This window comes from Drosophila montana, unplaced genomic scaffold, assembly GCF_035044405.1.
Source record: "Drosophila montana isolate Dmon_TW-CO22-7 unplaced genomic scaffold, ASM3504440v1 contig_3640_1, whole genome shotgun sequence".
Classification (NCBI taxonomy): Eukaryota; Metazoa; Arthropoda; class Insecta; order Diptera; family Drosophilidae; genus Drosophila; species Drosophila montana.
The window spans coordinates 283,172-302,507 of NW_026998525.1; the positions used below are offsets into that span (position 1 = coordinate 283,172).

A 19,336-nucleotide genomic window follows, 5' to 3' on the forward strand; every position below is an offset into this window, starting at 1 on the left:
CTGTATCCATGTTAAACCAAGCATACGAATTAAGTACGCAACAAATTCGCTCAAAGCGAACAAACTCAAACAAACCCCAACAAAAGGCAAACATTTTTCAATAACTAAACGCATATATGCTTTATTCTTTCTTTTCTTTGTTAAGCATAATCTAAAGAATATCCAGTTTAAGCGCAGCCTGTTGCAAATGCCAAAAAAAAAGAATACAACTTTTCGAGCTGCCAATTCTAGAAAATAAAAAATGAAATACTGAATAAATATTCATACTTAGTATCGTATATGAAAAGATCTTGTAAATAATTGATAATTGTTTTAGATGCCGCAGCCCAATTTTAACTATTTACGCATTAAACTACATATTATTTTTCTTAGTTTTTTTTCTTATAATTTTTGTTGTTAATGTTGCGCTTTTTGTTTTTGTTTTGATCAGTTTATTGTTTAATTGAATTATTTTTTTTTTCTTTCAATGATCCAAACATTTTGTTTGTACTTAATTTACAAATTGTAATAATTTTTTGTGGTGCGCTGAGAACTCGACTCGCTTTCAGGCACTGTAAATAAATTTTTTGTTTGTTTTTTTTTTAGTTTCCAATAATTACATTGATTTCTTAAGAACGTAAGCAGATGTCCAAAATAGACCATTCTGAAAATGAATATACATTTATTTTCACAAAAGAGATTGGCTAACTATTTGTAGACGACACACATATTTTTATAATTTAAGCTCATATTTAGTAAACCAAGAGAAACTACTAAAAAATTACTGAATAAACTTTTAAAAGTTATAATGAAGTCAAGTGTAAATGTAAGATTTGTTGTTTTATTTCGGATGTAAAATTTGGTGTATTAAATTTTAAAGTGTTTCTTCCTTTCATTGCCTGTATAAGGTTTTAAGCGATAGCCTAAGATTGCTTACTACTTACATATGTCGTATACGTATCTTCCAGGCGATCCATTTTCTTATATCCAGACGAAAAGCTGTGCCTTGCTTTGAGTATGCCGCAAAGGAGCGCAGTTTCCTTTCCAAAGGAAGTTTAGAGGGTGATATAGCTTAGAAAATCTACTAGACCCGTTAATTTAATTTCGTAAATCTAATCCAAAATAATTCGTGTTAAGCTTGAAAAGAGTCTTAACATGTGAAGCACACTTTTGTTAAGATGATTTGTTTGAATAATGACTGCATTTTTTTGCTTGAAAAAATTTTATTCAAATAAATTATTTGCAAATTCTTTAAGAGCTCCTTAAATGTTATTTGCTGCTCAAGAACACATTAAGATATTTTTAAATTAGAATCAAATTAAATATCTTGACAACTGTTGATATGCGAACCACATGTCAGGAAGGGGGGGGGGGGGGGTGCATGCGGTGGGAGGCAGTGTGTGGGTAAACGGCATAAAATTTCATTCATAAAGTCCCGAGTTTATTTACGCCAAGAGATGTGAGTGTATATGTATGTGTATGTGTGTGTGTGTTTGTGTTGGTATTTGCTTGGGGTTGCTTTTGCCAGCTAACAGAGCGCTGTTAATGTTCATGTTAAGTCCTGAGCGCTGTTAAGCGGCGAGCATCAGGAAACGTCGCAGAGGCTGAGGCTGAGGCTGAGCTCTGGCTTGGCGCAATTCTAATCTGTGCGTTCAGTTGCAGTTGGGGCTTCGTTCGGTGCGGATCGCAACAGTCGCGAGTGCCAGTGAATTTATCAAATTAAAAAACAAGTTTAACTGGAGGATGTCCACATGTCAGGACATCCACGACTGGCATCAATTCCAGCGGAGGCCCGCATGGCAATTGTGGTTAATCTGCAGACACACAAATTTTCATTTAATTCATTTAATAGCTCTGTCTCGCTGATCCGCCCACTCTCACTTCTGTTCCAATTTTAATCTTTTTTTTTTTTTAATAAAAGGCAAAAAGATTCATAATAAAATAAAAACACCTTGAAAATGTATGTGTGTGGGTGTGTTCGGTAATGAATGGCGGCACGTGACCGACAATATTAATCACGACATGGCATTAACATAAATCATTCGCAATAATTTTGGACTGCAGCATTCACGGCTTTTTCCCAAATTTCCATTTGCCGTTCATCAAATATTGAGGAAATTTTTAAAGCTTGGGATATTTGTGTGCAAATAAGGTATTATTTAGGGAGCTTAAGCTGTGTAAACTAAGTTAACTGTCGATTTGATAATGTATTTAGGGAAATTTAATGGGAAGTTATTTGTTTCTTCATTTATACACAAGACAAGAAATTAGTCGTGCATTTGTTCACCCCGGTAGAGTTACTTAAAAGTGTATGAATAGGGAATTAATCAAAGATATTTGAATATACCTAGCAATATTTGAATGAGTTAGTGTCTGGGATTTTTGAATGAGCAATAACCTTGGCCGCATAACATACAAAAAACAATTGTCATAGGTTCATGAGCGGTTCATGAATTGGCTAATTTCCCCCAATTCAGTATAACAAAAAGTGATAGCAAAGCTATATATATATCTTCATTATTTCCTGTTAAGTTGATATTCTTTCAAAAACTAAATTTGATCCCCACTCAAAGTTGGCAGCCACAAAATATGGTTGGGTTAGAGTCTGAGTCATTTCTGGTTCGTGCTTAGGATCGTCTGTTTTATGTGGAGCTTGTTCAGTTCATGGTTAGGTTCATAGTACAATTTTGAAGTCTACCCACTTGTTTGTTCCCCTTCTTTTTTTCGATAAATATCGATTTCCTGGCCCATATTTTCTAAGCACATCTCGATGCTTTTGAGAGCTAGAGATCACCAAATTTGGCATGTAGTTGCGCGCATAGCATAAACAAATAAAAAAATATTTCACTTTTCGAATACCTTTGGCGCAACTCAACTGAAATTAAACAAAAATTATTTATAGCTTATGCATTACTTAGAGAAAAGATTGACGGGTCGACTGTACGAAATGTTGGGGATTTCATTTTCAAAGGCTCGCAACGCTTCTGGATTATACAATTTATTTTGGTTAATTAACCGTAAATTTAGCCACCAACTGTCAGCAACTAAATTAAAACTTACGACATATGTGAATGTATGTGCTATTTATACGATAATATTCCAACCGAAATACTCAAAAAAAAAAACAAACAATCGAGCAAAGTATCTGCCAGGTACACACACGCGTATGTGTGTGTGTGTGCATGTATAAGTGCACTCATTGCCGAACCACACAAACACGCACACACACACACGCACACACACACACTCACACACGCACACACACACGCGCGCGCATGTACAGACAAGTGCTTTCCAAAGTGCTTCACGTTTTGTCATAAATAATAAAAATCAAATTGCCTTTGGCTATTGCCAAAAATGCCGCACACAAAACGAACCAATTCGTCAGAAGGTTATACACAACATACACGCACACACACACACACACACACCCACACAGGCGCAGGGGCGTTAAGGCCGCTGCAACACCATGCCCCGCTCCGCCCCGCCGCGCCCCCCGCCCCGCCCCGCACGACCTGTCCACTGGCTTGGTGCACGTCCAACAATTTCTGATGTCCATTTGCCAGCCTGAAATGCCTGTTTGTTTATTTTAACGCAAAAATCTAAAACCACATCAACATTTTTTATACCCTGAGCCCATTGAAAATGTACCAAAAGGGGTATGATGTGCTTGTGCCAATGTATGTAACACACAGATATAAAATATATAGATAGTCTGTCTGTATGCATCTCATGATCTGGGAAACTAACAAAGCTATAGACTGAAATTTGGCAATATATATTCTTGTATTTATTGAAAAGACTTCGATTTATATTTTTCGAATAGGTGCAAAAATCTTCTTCTTTAGAATTGGTTAATATTGATAATAAAACTTGAATATTTAAAGCATAACTCGAGAGTTGTAAGAGCTAGATATAGCATGATACTTAGATTAATTTATAGTGAACACAGATTCTCAATATTATGTTTAGTTTTTGGGCAGCTTTCCCCATTCCCCCAAAAATTGATAATAGAAAAGAGTCGATAATAGAAGAGAGTTGGCTGTCATATCTAAGCCCTGTAAATTTCGTAAAGATCGGACTATACGCACCGAAGTTATTTCAAGAAAGCATTGCCTACAGTTTGGGGCTGGAGAAAGAAGAAGCAGGCGCAGCTGTGAGTGCATGTGTGTGTGTGTGTGTGTGTGTATAGCTGAGATAGCTAAAATGTGTGTAAGGCCAGCTTGCAGCTGCATTTAGGGCATCTCTTGGTCGGACATACCCGACCAGAGCGCGCTTAGTTGTTTGTTTTTTCCGCAGAAAACAATTTACGCGCCCGGAGAGGTGAATTTTTTCTGGTGCTCCTCAACTATAACAGCTAGAAAGAGCATCGGGATCGGCAGCGCCAGCGCCATCGCCATCGCCATCGACATCGACATCTGGCCCACTCGCATGATCATATGGAAAAAATTGCTATAAAGTACTAAAAATACAATTACCGTGAGAAATTTGCGCTGATTTTGTGACTGATTGTGAGGACGTTTATAGCCGATTTTTAGTGACTGAGGCTGAGTGGAGGGGGGATGGGGGGGGGAGAGTGGGTGAATGTGTGCCATTTGGCACTTCGGCTGATGATTGAATCATTTTGTCCGGAGACGTGGAAGAGAGTTGAAGAATGACGTCGTGGTTTTTTTTTTTTGTGGTGGCATCCGACCTTAGTCTGACCGACCTGGCCGTGCACCACTTTGATCTGTGTGTCTGGGCAGTCTCCGCCCCCGCCCCCGCCTCCTCCTCCGCTTCCGTTTGGGCGCACATTCCAATAATCATATGCATGTGTGTGTGATGAGAGCGCTTCGGTTATATTTGGTCATTTTTAATAAGGCGTTGCGGCCATAGCCAAAACAACAATAACCCATTCTGAAGGATGGGCGGCCAAAGTGGGCGGGGCCGGGGCGGGGCCGGGGCGGGGCCGGGGCGGGGCCGGGGCTGCGTGCGTGTGACGTAGTCACTTAGCTGAAATTTTTGTTGTTTATAAATAATGATCTTGGCCAGACGATCGGATTAGTGCACGTTCGCGTTCCAACGCAGCAGCTCGTACAAAGGCAGTTGCCCAAACCAAAACCAAAACCAAAACCAAAGCACTCGCACTCGCATTCGCATTCGGATTCGGAATACCCCGCATTCATAATCGGAACAGCAAAGCAAACCGGCGGCAATATAAAATGGTACGCATTGCTGCCATCGGGTATTATATCATAGTGCAGAGGTGTCTTCCATATATATTTAAACGATATGTACGATTTAGGAAGACGATGAGAAAATGGAAATTATGCGCAGGGCATTCCAGATGTTCGACACCCAGAAGTCGGGCTTTATCGAGACGCTGCGGCTGAAGACCATACTGAACAGCATGGGCCAGATGTTCGAGGAGAGCGAGCTGCAGGATCTGATCGATGAGAACGATCCCGAGGATACGGGCAAGGTGAATTTCGATGGCTTCTGCAGCATTGCTGCCCACTTTCTCGAAGAGGAGGACGCCGAGGCCATACAAAAGGAGCTGAAGGAGGCGTTCCGCCTGTACGATCGCGAGGGCAACGGTTACATAACGACATCCACGCTCAAGGAGATCCTGGCCGCGTTGGACGACAAGCTGTCCTCCAGCGATCTGGACGGCATCATTGCCGAAATCGATACCGACGGCTCCGGCACCGTCGATTTTGACGGTATGTCAATCACATAATCCATTCGATCCGATTAGCTAATCTCTATATTTAAATCTTTTCGCGTCTTTCTCTTTTGGCAGAGTTCATGGAAATGATGACGGGCGATTGATTCTCATTGGCGGCGACTCTTAAAGACAATGAAATGTCCTTTTTATTTATTTTTCCTGATACAAGTTTTTCATTATTTCTAAATAAATTAACTAAAGATTTTAGTCAAAAGCTTTAGTTATTCTGGGGCTTTGTCTGTGCGTGAAAGTGAAACGAAATCAAGCGTGAACTTTAACATTGCCATAAAAGTTTATCCTGTAGTTAAGTTCCAACTGCAAAAATGTAACGTTAGCAATGTATTTGTTTAACAAGCATACATATATAAATATACATGTATACACATATATATACTTAATGATACGCACTCTCATTTTTGCTACCGACTGCGCAATACTCTGTTCACAGCTGAGAGCGAGTGGATAGAGAATTAGTAACTGTTAAATTGTTACTTTTATACGGTGATTTTATAACTGTGACTATTCATGAATACTTTTTTTTTTTTGAATAGGTGGAAGTGGGCGTGGACCTTATATATTTGGTTTGCCTTGTAGATATATTTATTCTATACTATTATTATTTTTCATATGGAAGAGTCTTATTTTCGTTTTGAGCTTTGAGAGAGACCATAAGAATCCGTTAAGGTGGGCGTGTTTAAAAATTCTAATAATATAGATATAATAAAACAAAAAAATAAATAAATAAATAAATTCTAAGTCTTTCAAGTGGAAACTCTCTCAACCTAAAACAGTCGAAAATAAGTGAATTTATACGACAGACAGAATTAATGATGACAGACTTTGCACAAAACGAATATGCTCGTTTTACTTTGTGAACAGGTTATGAACAGTGAGATTAAAAGCGCTTCTGCCCGTTGAAAATTAAGATAACGATAGATAAATGTTGTGCCTTAGAAAGAATCAGTTAATTTTTTACTCAAAGAGCATATTTCTCTTAATTTTATCAAAAGTTTGTTTGGGAATAATTAAAATGTCACAACAATTAAATAAACACCATAACTAAAGCTAATTGTTGTTCAGATGCAATCAAGTAAAATAATAGCTTTCATTATTTTGTCATAAAGAGAGGAATAATAATTTATTTTTACATTATTTAAGTGCTCTTTAAATATAATTCGCTGCAAGCGAGCACATTAAGATATTTTTAAATTAGAATCAAATTAAATATCTTGACAACTGTTGATATGCGAAACACATGTCAGGCAGGGGGAGGGGGGGGGGGGGGTGCATGCGGTGGGAGGCAGTGTGTGGGTAAAAGGCATAAAATTTCATTCATAAAGTCCCGAGTTTGTTTACGCCAAGAGATGTGAGTGTATATGTATGTATGTGTGTGTGTTGGTATTTGCTTGGGGTTGCTTTTGCAAGCTAACAGAGCGCTGTTAATGTTCATGTTAAGTCCTGAGCGCTGTTAAGCGGCGAGCATCAGGAAACGTCGCAGAGGCTGAGGCTGAGGCTGAGCTCTGGCTTGGCGCAATTCAAATCTGTGCGTTCAGTTGCAGTTGGCGCTTCGTTCGGTGCGGATCGCAACAGTCGCGAGTGCGAGTGAAATATTCAAACCAAATTAAAAAACCAAGTTCAATTCGAAAATGTCCACATCACAGGCTGTTGTTGGGGAGTGCAATAATGTGTCAACCGTTGCCACATTGGAGACGAGTGCGCCAAAGCACAGCAATGGCAACGGCAGCATGAACAACAACAATAGCGCCCGTTCCAGCCGCGTTGGCAGCGCAACGGGCAGCGGCACGGATGCCGCAGCTCTGGAGGAGCAACGCTTTGGCTGGCTTCGCTTCCAGCCGCAGTGGCTGCAGCGCTTCTGCACCGCCAAGTGGGCGCTCTTCTGGCTCTGCTGGGGCGGCGCATTGCAGGGTAAGTGTTGGTGGTGAGGTGGGGTAGGGGGTAGAGGGTATCTATCGGCACACACAAATTTTGATTGTGAGCCGTGCTTAATTCATTTAACATTGTCTCATTGTCTCGCTGATCCGCCCACATGCATTGCTCTTGAATACAGCTCTTTCGGGCATATGAGTAAAAGCGAAGCTTAAGTTATATTTAATAAGATAAGATAAAGTTATTTTAATCCACAAAGTTGCAGCTAAAATCGTAAAAAAAAATAAAATAATAATAAATATAATATAAAAAATAATAATATAAAAGTGCATCTAAAAACAAAAAAGAAAATCAGTTTTCTAGTGCAAATGATTCAATTGTTTGACTTTCCCATCTTATCTAACGACTATCTGATGCAGTTATCTAATCTGGGTTAACCATATTGGTTTACTTTGTTGAGTAAATAAAATACAAATTAGCTTCAGATCTGTAAATACACACCTTTTGCACCTGGTAATATGCTGCAGTTTAGTAATTTAATGTTATATTCCATATCATAATTGAAGCAAACATTGGGATTCTTTATTATAGTAGCTTTTACATCTGTTATACATGGATGGAATTTTCCGATTAAGTCGAGAAATCATATTAAATTCTTTTTCGAAATGCACATTTAAAAACTGATTCATAAAATAACAACTTTGATAGAGGTGTTAGAAAGTTTTGAACTTCCTGAAAGCTATTTGATCATAGAAAATAAATTAAATTAATAAAATAATATATTTTATTATTCTTAGATAAGCATAGATATGCCCATATTCAAGTTAAAAAAAATCAAAATTAAAATAAAAATGAATTTAATTTAATTAAAAATTAATTTAATCTTCCACGGGCTTAACAATTTTCTTTAAATATTTTAATGTAGTTTTGGTTTGATTTTTTTTAAAGTAGCAAACATTTTGCTTCAAATTTTGTTGCGAATCTTTTATGTAAATTGCCGTCGCGAGTTTTCACTGTTTCCAGCTTTTCTGACCTGAAGCTAAGGATACAAAAGTTATTTATTCAATTCATTCTTCTTCTTCTTCCGATATATAGAAATCAGATAGGTATATTTATAGTTAATGGCTTAATAATCTAGCACTTTCCATATTGTTTAACCCAAAAATATAATATTTCAGGTTTTCAAAATGCTTAAGAAATCTAAATGTGGTTCTTTTTCGAACTAATACAGAGTAGCTAACGTCTCAAGACTTTTATTAACTTACAGTTAATTAGCAGCTGTTGTATTTGAAACATATTTTGTGATAAATTGACTTTTGTTGAAATGTTGCTGAAATGAATGTAAATGGAAATATTTGACATACAAACCTGAATTTACCTAACAAACCTAAAATGAATTCAGTTATTCGCCGTTTTGCGTTAGTTAGAGTTCATTTTTAAGGCACGGCAATTGATGCACACTAATTGCGATTTATGCAACACTGGCGACCAAGCCGGAGATCTTAAATAAACTTGGTGGCAACCTGAATTAAGTCTGTGTGGGAGAGAGACTGGGGGGCAAGTGGAACGCTTCATTAGCATCGCCGGGCAATTTTGCGGCTTTGGCTGCAACTCCGCTCCCAGCCCGAAGGCTGTGTGCAACAGATAAGCGCCTGGTAGGTGGCATCTTTCTGAATGGGAAGCGAGTTAATAATTAATATCAGCCCAAAGCAGTCAACAGACGGTACTTGTTTTTTTTTTTTCATCCTTTTTCTTAGCCCGAGGATGCATTAACCTCAAAAAACTGTCGTTCTGCATAGTTTGAAAAGGAGAAGCCAAACCCAACGCTGCAAGCTGAGCTCCCTGCATGTCTGTGTGTGTGTGTGTGCCCTGCCTGTATGTATGTGTGTGCTTGTGTTTGTGTGTGTGTTGTTATAGGCACAAATCGGGAGCAGCGCAAATCGGGGCGGGTACTCAACTTAGTTGGTAGCCAGGACAACGGCAGCGCCTCCATGTTCCGTATTCATGTGGTTAATTAAAATTCAGGCAATTGCTGCACGGATTAGGCCGTGTTCCAGGGATTAGCCGTGCCGCGTCCGGTTGCCCTCGACAACGGCAATGGGCGTATTTATGTCTTGGTCGTGCCATAAACAAACCGGCCAGATTATATGCATGGACTCCCTCTGTTTGGCATCTGTTGCACATTGCGCTACGTGAGCGCATTTCCGACTTGGATTCAACCACCCCCTCCCTACCGCCCGCGCCGCCCCTCATCCGGCCTCTGGTGTCAAAGCGATGACAAGCCTGAACGCCTCCGGCCTCCGGGCTCCAGCCGCCAGCTTCGAAGTGTTTGCCAGGTCGCGTGCTGCGATAAATCTCTCTTCTTTTTCCCCTTCTACTTCCTCTCCGGGCGTGTTGTTGTGTCCATTGCATTTCGGTTATGAATGGCGGCACGTGACCAAAAATATTAATCAGTTGACATGGCATTAACATAAATCATCCGCAACAATTTGGGATTGCAGCATCGCTTCTTTTCCAACGGCTTTTCTCTAGCTTTTAACTTGCTGTTCTACATCAAATTTTAACATTTGATTTGTTTCGTTTGCAAAGCAAATAATAAACCATTTTACAGGGCTTCAAAAATTAAATAAATTGATCAATTTAGTTTTATCTAGGAATATACATTGGACAGTCTTTAGGCTGGAATGATGTCTATTTTAAATGAAAACAAGTAAGAGGGCTTTAGTCGGAAGTGCCGGACTAGGGGATAACCTGAACCTTCTCCTGGCTCGCTCTAGACAGGGAGAGAGGTCCGTTGCTATTCGAGAATCTGCATATAAATTTTGGGGACTTTAGCCTTTAACACTAAAGAGATTTGCTTTAAAAACCCGGATTTCCATATAGATTTGATCGATTGTTTTTAAATTGAATAAGTTATCGGTGGGCATACGTTAGAAATTTCAGCTCTATGGCTCCTAGGTTCTGCGATCGACGCGTTTATACATACGGATGGGCGGACGGACACTCAGACAGGCAAACAGACAGACAGGCGGACGGACAGACAGACAGGCAGACAGGCGGACGGACAAGCGGACGGACAGACGAACATTTTTAGATCGACTTGGTTATTGATACTGATCAAGAATATATAAACATAATGGGATCGGGATTGCTTTTCTCTGCCTGTTACATACATTTAAAAAAAAACCATTATACCCCTTTTTAGCCATTTTTAATGGGTGTACCCAGCGTATTTTGGATCAGATTAATATTGGGGGATAAACCATTTCACAAAAAGAGATTCCACCTTAGAGTATTTTAAATATAAGATATATTTAATATTCAAATTTTCGAATGTTTCCGGTTTTGAAATAAAAAACATTTGTTCACCTCACAATTTTTGTGTTGAAAATATTTATTCAAAATCCATTAAATTTAAAGTCTAGATAAATAATGGGGACAAACCATTTCATAAAATGGAATTCTTTACACTTTATACTTACTTGTTTATAAGATATATTAAATATGGTCTATAGTTAGATTATAAAAAATAAAGGGCTTTCGGTTTCGCTGCAAAATCCTTTTTAAAACTTGCTCTTAATTCAATTAATTTAAAGACAACCTGCTAATTGAAGCGAGAACTTCCATCGCTTTTCACTCCTTTCGCAATCGGCTTGAGATTTTTGAAAAGCCAATCGATGTCCGCAAACAAATCGTCAGATTGTCACGTATGCAACAAAGCCGCCAACACTTCACTTGACTTCCCGCCAAGTCGCTGCCCGTCTCCATTTTGCCGGAGTTTCTCGCAGCCGCTTTACTCATACGGGAAATTGATCCATATTATTGCAGTTTTCAGGGGTAAATGACTTATGAGTGCTTGAGACATTTAAGCCCCGACCCCCCGACCTACCGACCCCGCCCCCGCCACCCCCACCCCGTCCGTTTTTCACACTCAGCGGGGGGGCGGGCAGGTCCCCAGCTCTGGCGTCCGTTTGTGTCCAACGTGTGACTAAAAGGACATTTATCCAGCAGGTCGATTATTGGAAAATAAATTGAATTTGTTGCTGCCAAGTCGTATTCTAAGCAACACAATGGGCCCAGCACCTCACAAATATTATATATATATATATATTTTTTTTTATTTATGAGTAAAATCAATTTGTCGTACAGATATTTAATTTATTACCCACCCCCCTCACATTTTGTACTGCAATCTGTTGATGTAGCCGACAATTCGAATTTGCCACCAAAGTCATAAAATCATCTTGGCTGGTCTTCATTTCTTTTTTTATGACATCCGCTTTGAGGGATGATGTCCTTAGTAGTATTTGGGCGTTTTGGTCAGGGGGTTGAATCCTGTCCTGAGCCAGGCTAAGCTCTGCTGGGACCAAATACAATCCGGAATTAGTCACAGTTTATCAGTTCACGGTGCACTGATAGTATTTTGACATAATATTTGTAACGCGTAGCTAAACATTGATCCCAATTTCATATATGTACATATGTACACCTTTACACGAACAAGTACAAAATTGGCTGTACATTTTTTATGCATATAGCGAAAAATCGTAGAACATTATTAAATAATATTAATAAACAATAAAATCTCTTCTAAATAAAAATGAAATGATTTAAAAGCAAAGTAAAATTATTCGCAAAATTCATAAAAAGTTACCTGTTTATTAGATAAGTTAAGGAGTTTCGTAGAAATCGAATTATTTAATTGAGTTTTCACGAATAAACAAAATTTTGTATTTTGTTACTTGTAAAATTGAGAAGTTCAACAAATTTATTGGCTATTTTGAACTGAGCCAATTTTGTTTAAATAATTTTCTTTTATTAATTCAAACTGGGCTGCAAAACAAAAACATCTGCTTATTATTTATTTTTTATAATTTAATATGTTCAAAATTTTCAAAATGCTAACCAAATAATTCAATTTTATGTTAACATTTGCCTATTATATTAAAAAAAAAAGTTAAAACTATTTTTTAGCTAAATATGTAATTTCGTGCACAATAAGATATATGTATATCCCAAATAAGCAACTCTCAAAAATGGCCTAATAAAGATATTGGGAAAGGAACTCTCTCAAATTTGATTTATTATATTTTTAGCCAAAATAATTTTATGTTTTTTTTCTTTAGACATATTGCAGTTAAAATAAATTGAAATTCCAGGTTAGAACTGGGCTCAAATTCGGTTTGCAGTCTTGATTAAATTTTATTAAAATCTGTTTTAATTTTATACATATTGCTTGCAGGCCTAATCGTGAATGGATTTGTGAATGTGAACATTTCGACGATCGAGCGGCGTTTCGGCTTGCGTTCCCGCCAGACGGGTCTCGTGGCCAGCGGCTACGATCTGGCCTCCTTTGTGTGCCTGGTGCCCGTGACGTACTACGGCGGCAGGAGGGGCGCATCCAAGCCGTGCTTCATTGCGATTGGACTGCTGCTGATGGGGCTGGGCTCGCTGATCTTCGCGCTGCCGCACTTCCTGGTCGGCAGCTATAGGGCGACCATAGCCGAGGCGAACGTCTGCGAGCGGGCGAACCAGACGACGGTGCGAAAACGGGAGGTTTATACCAGTTGGCCAACTAGCACTAAATGCATCATTCCCTTTTGCAGCAGGGCTGTGAGGCGCTGGAGCAGGAGCAGGAGCAGGAGCTGGGCGAGAGTTTGACTTGGACGGTTTGGCTGTTCTTTGGGGCGCAACTTTTGCATGGCGCCGGCGCCGCGCCGCTCTTCACGCTGGGCGTCACCTATCTGGATGAGAACGTATCCACAAAGATGTCGTCTGTTTACTTGGGCAAGTTCGAGCTGTCTCATCGATAAGACATTGGGGCTAACTTTTCTGTCTGTCTGTCTGCGAAACTAAGCAAACGCCGGGTCCTTGCGGGCATATCAAAGGATCTATTACAGACATATTTATTTTTATTTGCCGGGCTACAAAGCGAACGGAATACTATTTACCAACGTGCACCCCGGGTCCATATCCATGCCAGGCGCAGCTGCGTCCACTCCCGCCCCGCCCCGCCTGTTGACCCAATTTTAAAGCTGACTCAGGACCTGATGCCAGGACTCATGTCAACTGAGGCGCGCGCGCCAGGACACGCTAAGCACGAGCGACGGCAGCTAAAATTTATTGCCTCTTAGTTAAGTTTATCGTGCGCGCCCCATCCTCGACCCGGACCCGGACCCGGACCCGGAATTATCAAACCCGTCCAGCTACGTCGTCTGCCGCTTTGAAACAATTGAAATTCGCTTTTCTGGAAATTTTGTCTATTTTTGTTCTCTTTTTTATACCCTTGCAGAGGGTCTTATGATTTTGTCGTGAAATGTGTAACGCATAGAAGAAGACATCTCCGACCCCGTAAAGTATATACATATATTCTTGATCAGCATCAACAGCCGAGTCGATATATCATATAGCTGCCATAGGAACGATCGGTCAAAAAGTACGTTATTGTATGAACAACTTTTTTGTTTATAAAGATATCTTGATCAAATTCGGCACATATTAGTTTTACTATGCTGCTTCTATATATGCAAAATCCTATTAAGATCGGACCACTATATCATATAGCTGCCATAGGAACGATCGGTCAAAAAGTACGTTATTGTATGAAAAACTTTTTTGTTTCTAAAAATATCTTGATCAAATTCGGCTCATATTAGTTTTACTATGCTGCTCATATATATGCGAAATCCTATTAAGATCGGACCACTATATCATATAGCTGCCATAGGAACGATCGGTCGAAAATTAAGTTGTTGTATGGAAAAGTTTTTTGTTTTTCAAGATATCTTAACCATACTCGGCATTTACTATTTTCCCTGTGCTGTCTTAGATACGGGCGAAGCAGTATGAGCATTATGCAAAGGTTGGGTCTGCAAGGGTATTAAATCTTCGGCGTGCCGAAGATAGCCCTTCCTTCTCGTTTTTCTTTATTTATTTGTTGCTCGCAGCCAAAAGCGGATAATGTGCAAACACATTCGCACAAGTTATTAAATTGGCAGTTGCCCTCGTCGTGCCCCCACAATCTTGCCCCCTGCCCCTCAATCCTGCCACTTGCCGCTTTGACTTTGTCCTTTGCGTATTGTCATGCAAATTAAGATGCAGCCAAATGATAAAACACGCATCGACTTATTGGCAAAAACAGGCAACATTTTGTGGCACGGGGCAGCCTCCCAACTAAGGCGCAACATTTTGTGGCAGAAGGCAGCCTTTTATGTTGCAGTCTGACAAAATAATTCAGCTCAAAGTATTTAATTTAATTTAGAAATTTAAATCGATCAAGTTATTGTCAATAGAATTTAATTAATTTCTAGCAACATCGGACGACTATAAAATAAAGCTGTCATAGGAACGATCGGTCGAAAAGTAGTTTCTTATGTTTATCAAGTTATCTTGATCAGGTTTTACTATGCTCCCCATATATATATTCAAAGTCTCATCAACATCGGACCACTATATAACATGGCTGTCCTAGAGTCATAGAGTAGTTTCTTGTATGGAAAACTTTTCCGTTTATCAAAATATCTTGACTATGCTTTTTGTATATATATGCAAAATCTCATCAATATCGGAGCACTATATCATATGCCATAGGAACAATCCGTCGCAAAATAGTTTCTTCATATGGCAAAATATTCTCTTTACCAATATATTTTCATTTTTAATCAGCATTTGCGAGCTTTAATATTCTCATATATCTCTGCATATTAAATCCTATTTATTCTTAGTTTCTTCTTTAATTTGATTTTATGATGATTTTATTATTTATTTTTGTTATCAACATCAGAATAGTATTTTTATATAATGCTTTATAGGTATAATCGGTAAGAAATGAGTAGAATGAGAGAGTAGAATGAGAAGAATGTTTGAGAGATGGAATAACTTTCTTTATCTTCAAGATATCTTGACAAAACTTCGCAATTGCGAGCTTCACTATTCTCTAAACATATCTGCAATAGTGTAGGCCATATATGCATGTATATATATATGTTTACAAGGGTATTTAATGTTCGGCGTGCCGAAAATCCCCGACTCCATCTTTGCTTTTATGCAAACATATTTTGATTCGCGCATTGTAGATCAATTATCAATATAAGTATTATTATTTTAAATTAAATCTGTTCGATTGGTAATCGACATCTTTTTTATGTTGACAGGTATTTACTATACGATGGCCATAATTGGACCGGCCGTGGGCTACGTACTGGGCGGTCAATTGCTGCTCATTTATACGGATTTCGTTGCCGTGGACGCGGCCGAGTAAGTGTAAGAGCTCCGTGGAGCGCTTAAGCATCTGATAAGTCCGTGTTGATTGTTATTAATCGCGTGCTGCAAAAATGGCTTTAATGGCGCTCCGCGTGGCGCTTCACGGGTTTTATTCGTTGCCCGGGCAACGGGGAAACGGGGCAGCGTGGCAAATGCCACAAGCAGCAGCGGGCACGCCGGAGCGTAAGTATCTCCGGAGACTAATAAAACAACATTTCGTGCTGACAACGAGCAAATAAGGTGCGAATTTTCGTTTGATTCACGGACGGAGCACCGTCCCGCCGGATTGCCGCATTGCATTCCCGGCTAAGCCACACCACGGCTTATTGTCAAGGTGATATGCCATAAGTCATACGGAGCCTGGGAGCTGCCCTCCGCCGAATCTCGTCGCGCCACTAAATTATGTGAAAACACGACAACAACAACATGAAAAACAGGGAGCAGAGAAATAAAATGGTTGTTTATGCCTGCCACAAAGGGAGTTCTCACCTTTACCTGGCTGATAAATGTAAATTAACGACATTACGATTTATTTGAATACGTGGAATATAGATAACAAACAGCTTTGCGGTGTGTAACTAAAAGATTTTCAGCTTAAGCCATATTTAATTCTCAGCTCTGATTCAAGGTTGAACTTGTCAATAATGAACCGATTTGAACCAGCACTTTCCATTTTTTTTTTTTTCTACGATCCGGCATAACTTAAGCATAACTTCGACAAATATGTTTTGATCTAAATTAAAAAATTTTTATTGTCTTTGGTTCATGATTGTGGATGAACAAGTTCATGAATCGAACCAAAGGCAGGAACTTGGTTCTTACCAAGAACCAAATGCAACTTTTTAATCTTGCAGCCCTGGCAAAAATCCTAATTTTAAAAGGCCTTTTTCGAAATTGAAACTCGGATTTGATGTATATTTATTATAGAAATCTTTTTTTAGCTGGCTCGAAATTCGTGGTTTATTAAAAACAAAAATGAAAAACAATTTTGTTTTAATTTAAACATTTGTGTGTGTCAAAAATAGAAAGAAAAGAATTTAAAAAAATGTTTAAAATGCCCAATTTAAGCTAAAGAATTTTAGTGCAAGAAATCGTTGACTGAAATATTATCAAACAAAAATTAACAGCGTTTTTTTTTTAAAATTATTTTACGCGCTTTTTCTAGCCGCATTTCAAAATGGGATTTTAAAGAGTTGTGAAGAGTGTCGAATAATTTCAAGAGAGAAATAATAATAAATATAACAGTTCATATGTATAACAGTTATTACAATCTAAATATTACAATTACATTAATAAATAATGAAACTCTTACTAAAAAGTAATTAAACTTTAAAAAGAATATCTAAAACATACAAATTCAAATTTGGCAATTTATTAAAAGATTAAATTTAATTAAAAAATTTTTCCTTTTGCCACAGCCTGAGCCTGACGAGCGACAGCAAAGTGTGGATCGGCGCCTGGTGGATTGGCTTCGTGTTCGCCGCCTTGGTGTGCGTGCTCATAGCCATCCCGATCTTTGGCTATCCGAAATCCCTGCCGGGTGCCGAGCAGCTGCAGCTGGCCAAGATTTCGGAGGCGCACACCAAAAAGGCGGCCGAACCGGAATCGGAGCATCGGCGGCGTCTCGGCGAGCTGCCGCACGCCGTGCTGACCCTGTTCCGGAATCCCACGTTCTTCTTCCTCAACCTGGCTGGCGCGACGGAGGGGCTGGTGATAGCGGGCTTTGCCGCCTTCCTGCCCAAACAGATCGAGAATCAGTTTGGCATCTCGCCCGTGATCTCGGCCCTGGTGATGGGTCTCATCACGGTGCCCGCCGGCGGCGGCGGCACCTTTCTGGGCGGCTACCTGGTGAAGAAGTGGAACCTGGCCTGCGGCGGCATCATCAAAATGTGCCTCTTGACCACGCTGCTGGCCACCTTCTTCACCAGCTGCTTCCTGATCACGTGTCCCAATGCACAGTTCGCGGGCGTGACCACAGCCTACGAGCCGGGGCAGGTGGGCGCCTTAACGCTGGAGGCGTCCTGCAATGCCAACTGCGGCTGCAGCCGGAGCAATTATGATCCCATTTGTGGCGCCGATGGCGTCATGTACTACAGCCCCTGCTTTGCGGGCTGCGGCAACGAGCAGCAGCTGGACACCTTGAAGAACTACAGCAACTGCAGCTGCATTGGGCGCTGGGATGCCGAGCATCCCGGGGCGTTGCTGCCCGAGGCCACGAATGTCATGTGCGAGTCCAAGTGCCAGAATCTGCCCTACTTCGTGGCGCTCTGCTTCGTCCTAATGCTGTTCACCTTTCTGGCCACAATGCCAGCACTGTCTGCCACGCTCAGGTAAGCTGCTGCAGCTGCTCCTCCTCCTGGCCAATCCTTAATCTTAGCTTGACTTTCCGTTGTAGATGCGTGCAGGATGAGCAGCGTTCCTTTGCCTTGGGCCTGCAGTGGATCAAGGTGCGCTTGCTGGGCACCATACCCGCACCCCTAATCTTTGGCGCTCTGATTGACGAATCCTGCGTCCTGTGGCATGAATCCTGCGATGCGCCTGCAGGCGGCGCGTGTCTGGTCTACGATAATTTCTACATAAGTCGGTTAGTTTTGAACCATTTGCAATTAATTAACATTCCATTTAATTTGTTCTTCTTGCGCAGCTACATGTGGCTGCTGGCCCTCATTGGCAAACTCTGCTCCGTATTGTTCTTTCTGGGCGCCTGGTGGTTCTATGTGCCGCCCGGCGAATCTGCGAATGCTAAAAAGGATGCCGAAATTTAGGCCCAACTATCAAAACGGAATCAGGAACTGAATTCAACTAACTGTTGACTGCCACTGCCATTTAAATTCGAATGCCCATTAATCTATTTAAAATACATATGTATTTAATATGCGCATTGATTCGCTTAGAAATCAAATTTTAACTTTTTTTCAGCCGTTAAGATTGTCTACCAATAGTCCAAGCTGGTCTCATTAACATTCGTAAGCTGTCTATTTTAATCAATAAGTATAGCATAAGTAATTATTGTATAACACGCATCTTTTAGCAATATAAATTATTATAAAATAAATTTTCGTAACATATTTAAGTCAGCTGTAAGATTTCAAATTCCCTAACATTTGCCGCCCAATGTCCATTAACAGCATTATGTTAACCGTGTGCTGCTAATGTAAGCAGCGAGCGCAAATTTGCGTTACGTGAAGTTGGCTGCATATGGTGGCCTGCGTCGTCTGAGGGCTGCCACCTGGTCATGTTTTGATAAGCGATTTGGCTGGCAGCACTGCGCTCATTGTTTTTTAATTTGTTGTTGGATTTCATACGGTACGGTTGTGCTTCGCGCTGTTTTAACTGCTGATAAATATGCCAACTTGTCGCATTTATTCTGTTTAAAAACAAAACATACGCGAACATACAATGCCAAGAAATAAACAAAAGTCGCAGCAACTCAGCTGTTTAGACATTGTACAAAGTGTAATTTATAAAACTAATGAAAAGTAAATGAAATTGAATTGATTT

At 39.9% G+C, this 19,336-nt stretch overlaps 2 protein-coding genes across 6 annotated transcripts; both read left to right on the plus strand.

The window, feature by feature from the left end:
• The first annotated feature begins 5,021 nt into the window (after window positions 1–5,021).
• Window positions 5,022–5,900, plus strand: TpnC25D (Troponin C at 25D). Its single transcript, XM_064692824.1, has 3 exons — window positions 5,022–5,183; window positions 5,264–5,681; window positions 5,762–5,900. The coding sequence occupies exons 1-3, from the start codon at window positions 5,181–5,183 to the stop codon at window positions 5,788–5,790; spliced, it is 450 nt and encodes a 149-aa protein (XP_064548894.1). The 5' UTR covers window positions 5,022–5,180; the 3' UTR covers window positions 5,791–5,900.
• Window positions 5,901–7,255: 1,355 nt separating this feature from the next.
• Window positions 7,256–18,862, plus strand: Oatp26F (Organic anion transporting polypeptide 26F). Of its 5 annotated transcripts, XM_064692765.1 has the most exons (7): window positions 7,256–7,612; window positions 12,816–13,114; window positions 13,180–13,360; window positions 15,727–15,829; window positions 17,254–18,165; window positions 18,231–18,419; window positions 18,480–18,862. In XM_064692765.1, the coding sequence occupies exons 1-7, from the start codon at window positions 7,333–7,335 to the stop codon at window positions 18,598–18,600; spliced, it is 2,085 nt and encodes a 694-aa protein (XP_064548835.1). In that variant the 5' UTR covers window positions 7,256–7,332; the 3' UTR covers window positions 18,601–18,862. The 5 variants fall into 5 exon arrangements, with proteins under 5 accessions (XP_064548835.1, XP_064548832.1, XP_064548833.1 ...); XM_064692762.1 differs by having other exon boundaries at window positions 18,231–18,862; XM_064692763.1 differs by having other exon boundaries at window positions 13,183–13,360; window positions 18,231–18,862.
• The last annotated feature ends 474 nt before the right edge of the window (window positions 18,863–19,336 follow it).

Excerpts from the sequence above, each read along its gene's own strand:
- Oatp26F (XM_064692762.1), top strand. The coding sequence starts at position 7,333 with ATGTCCACATCACAGGCTGTTGTTGGGGAGTGCAATAATGTGTCAACC. Across the intron at positions 7,613-12,815 it reads CTGGGGCGGCGCATTGCAGG|GCCTAATCGTGAATGGATTT; the intron begins GTAAGTGTTGGT and ends TATTGCTTGCAG. Across the intron at positions 13,115-13,179 it reads AGCGGGCGAACCAGACGACG|CAGGGCTGTGAGGCGCTGGA; the intron begins GTGCGAAAACGG and ends TCCCTTTTGCAG.
- TpnC25D (XM_064692824.1), top strand. Across the intron at positions 5,682-5,761 it reads CGGCACCGTCGATTTTGACG|AGTTCATGGAAATGATGACG; the intron begins GTATGTCAATCA and ends CTCTTTTGGCAG.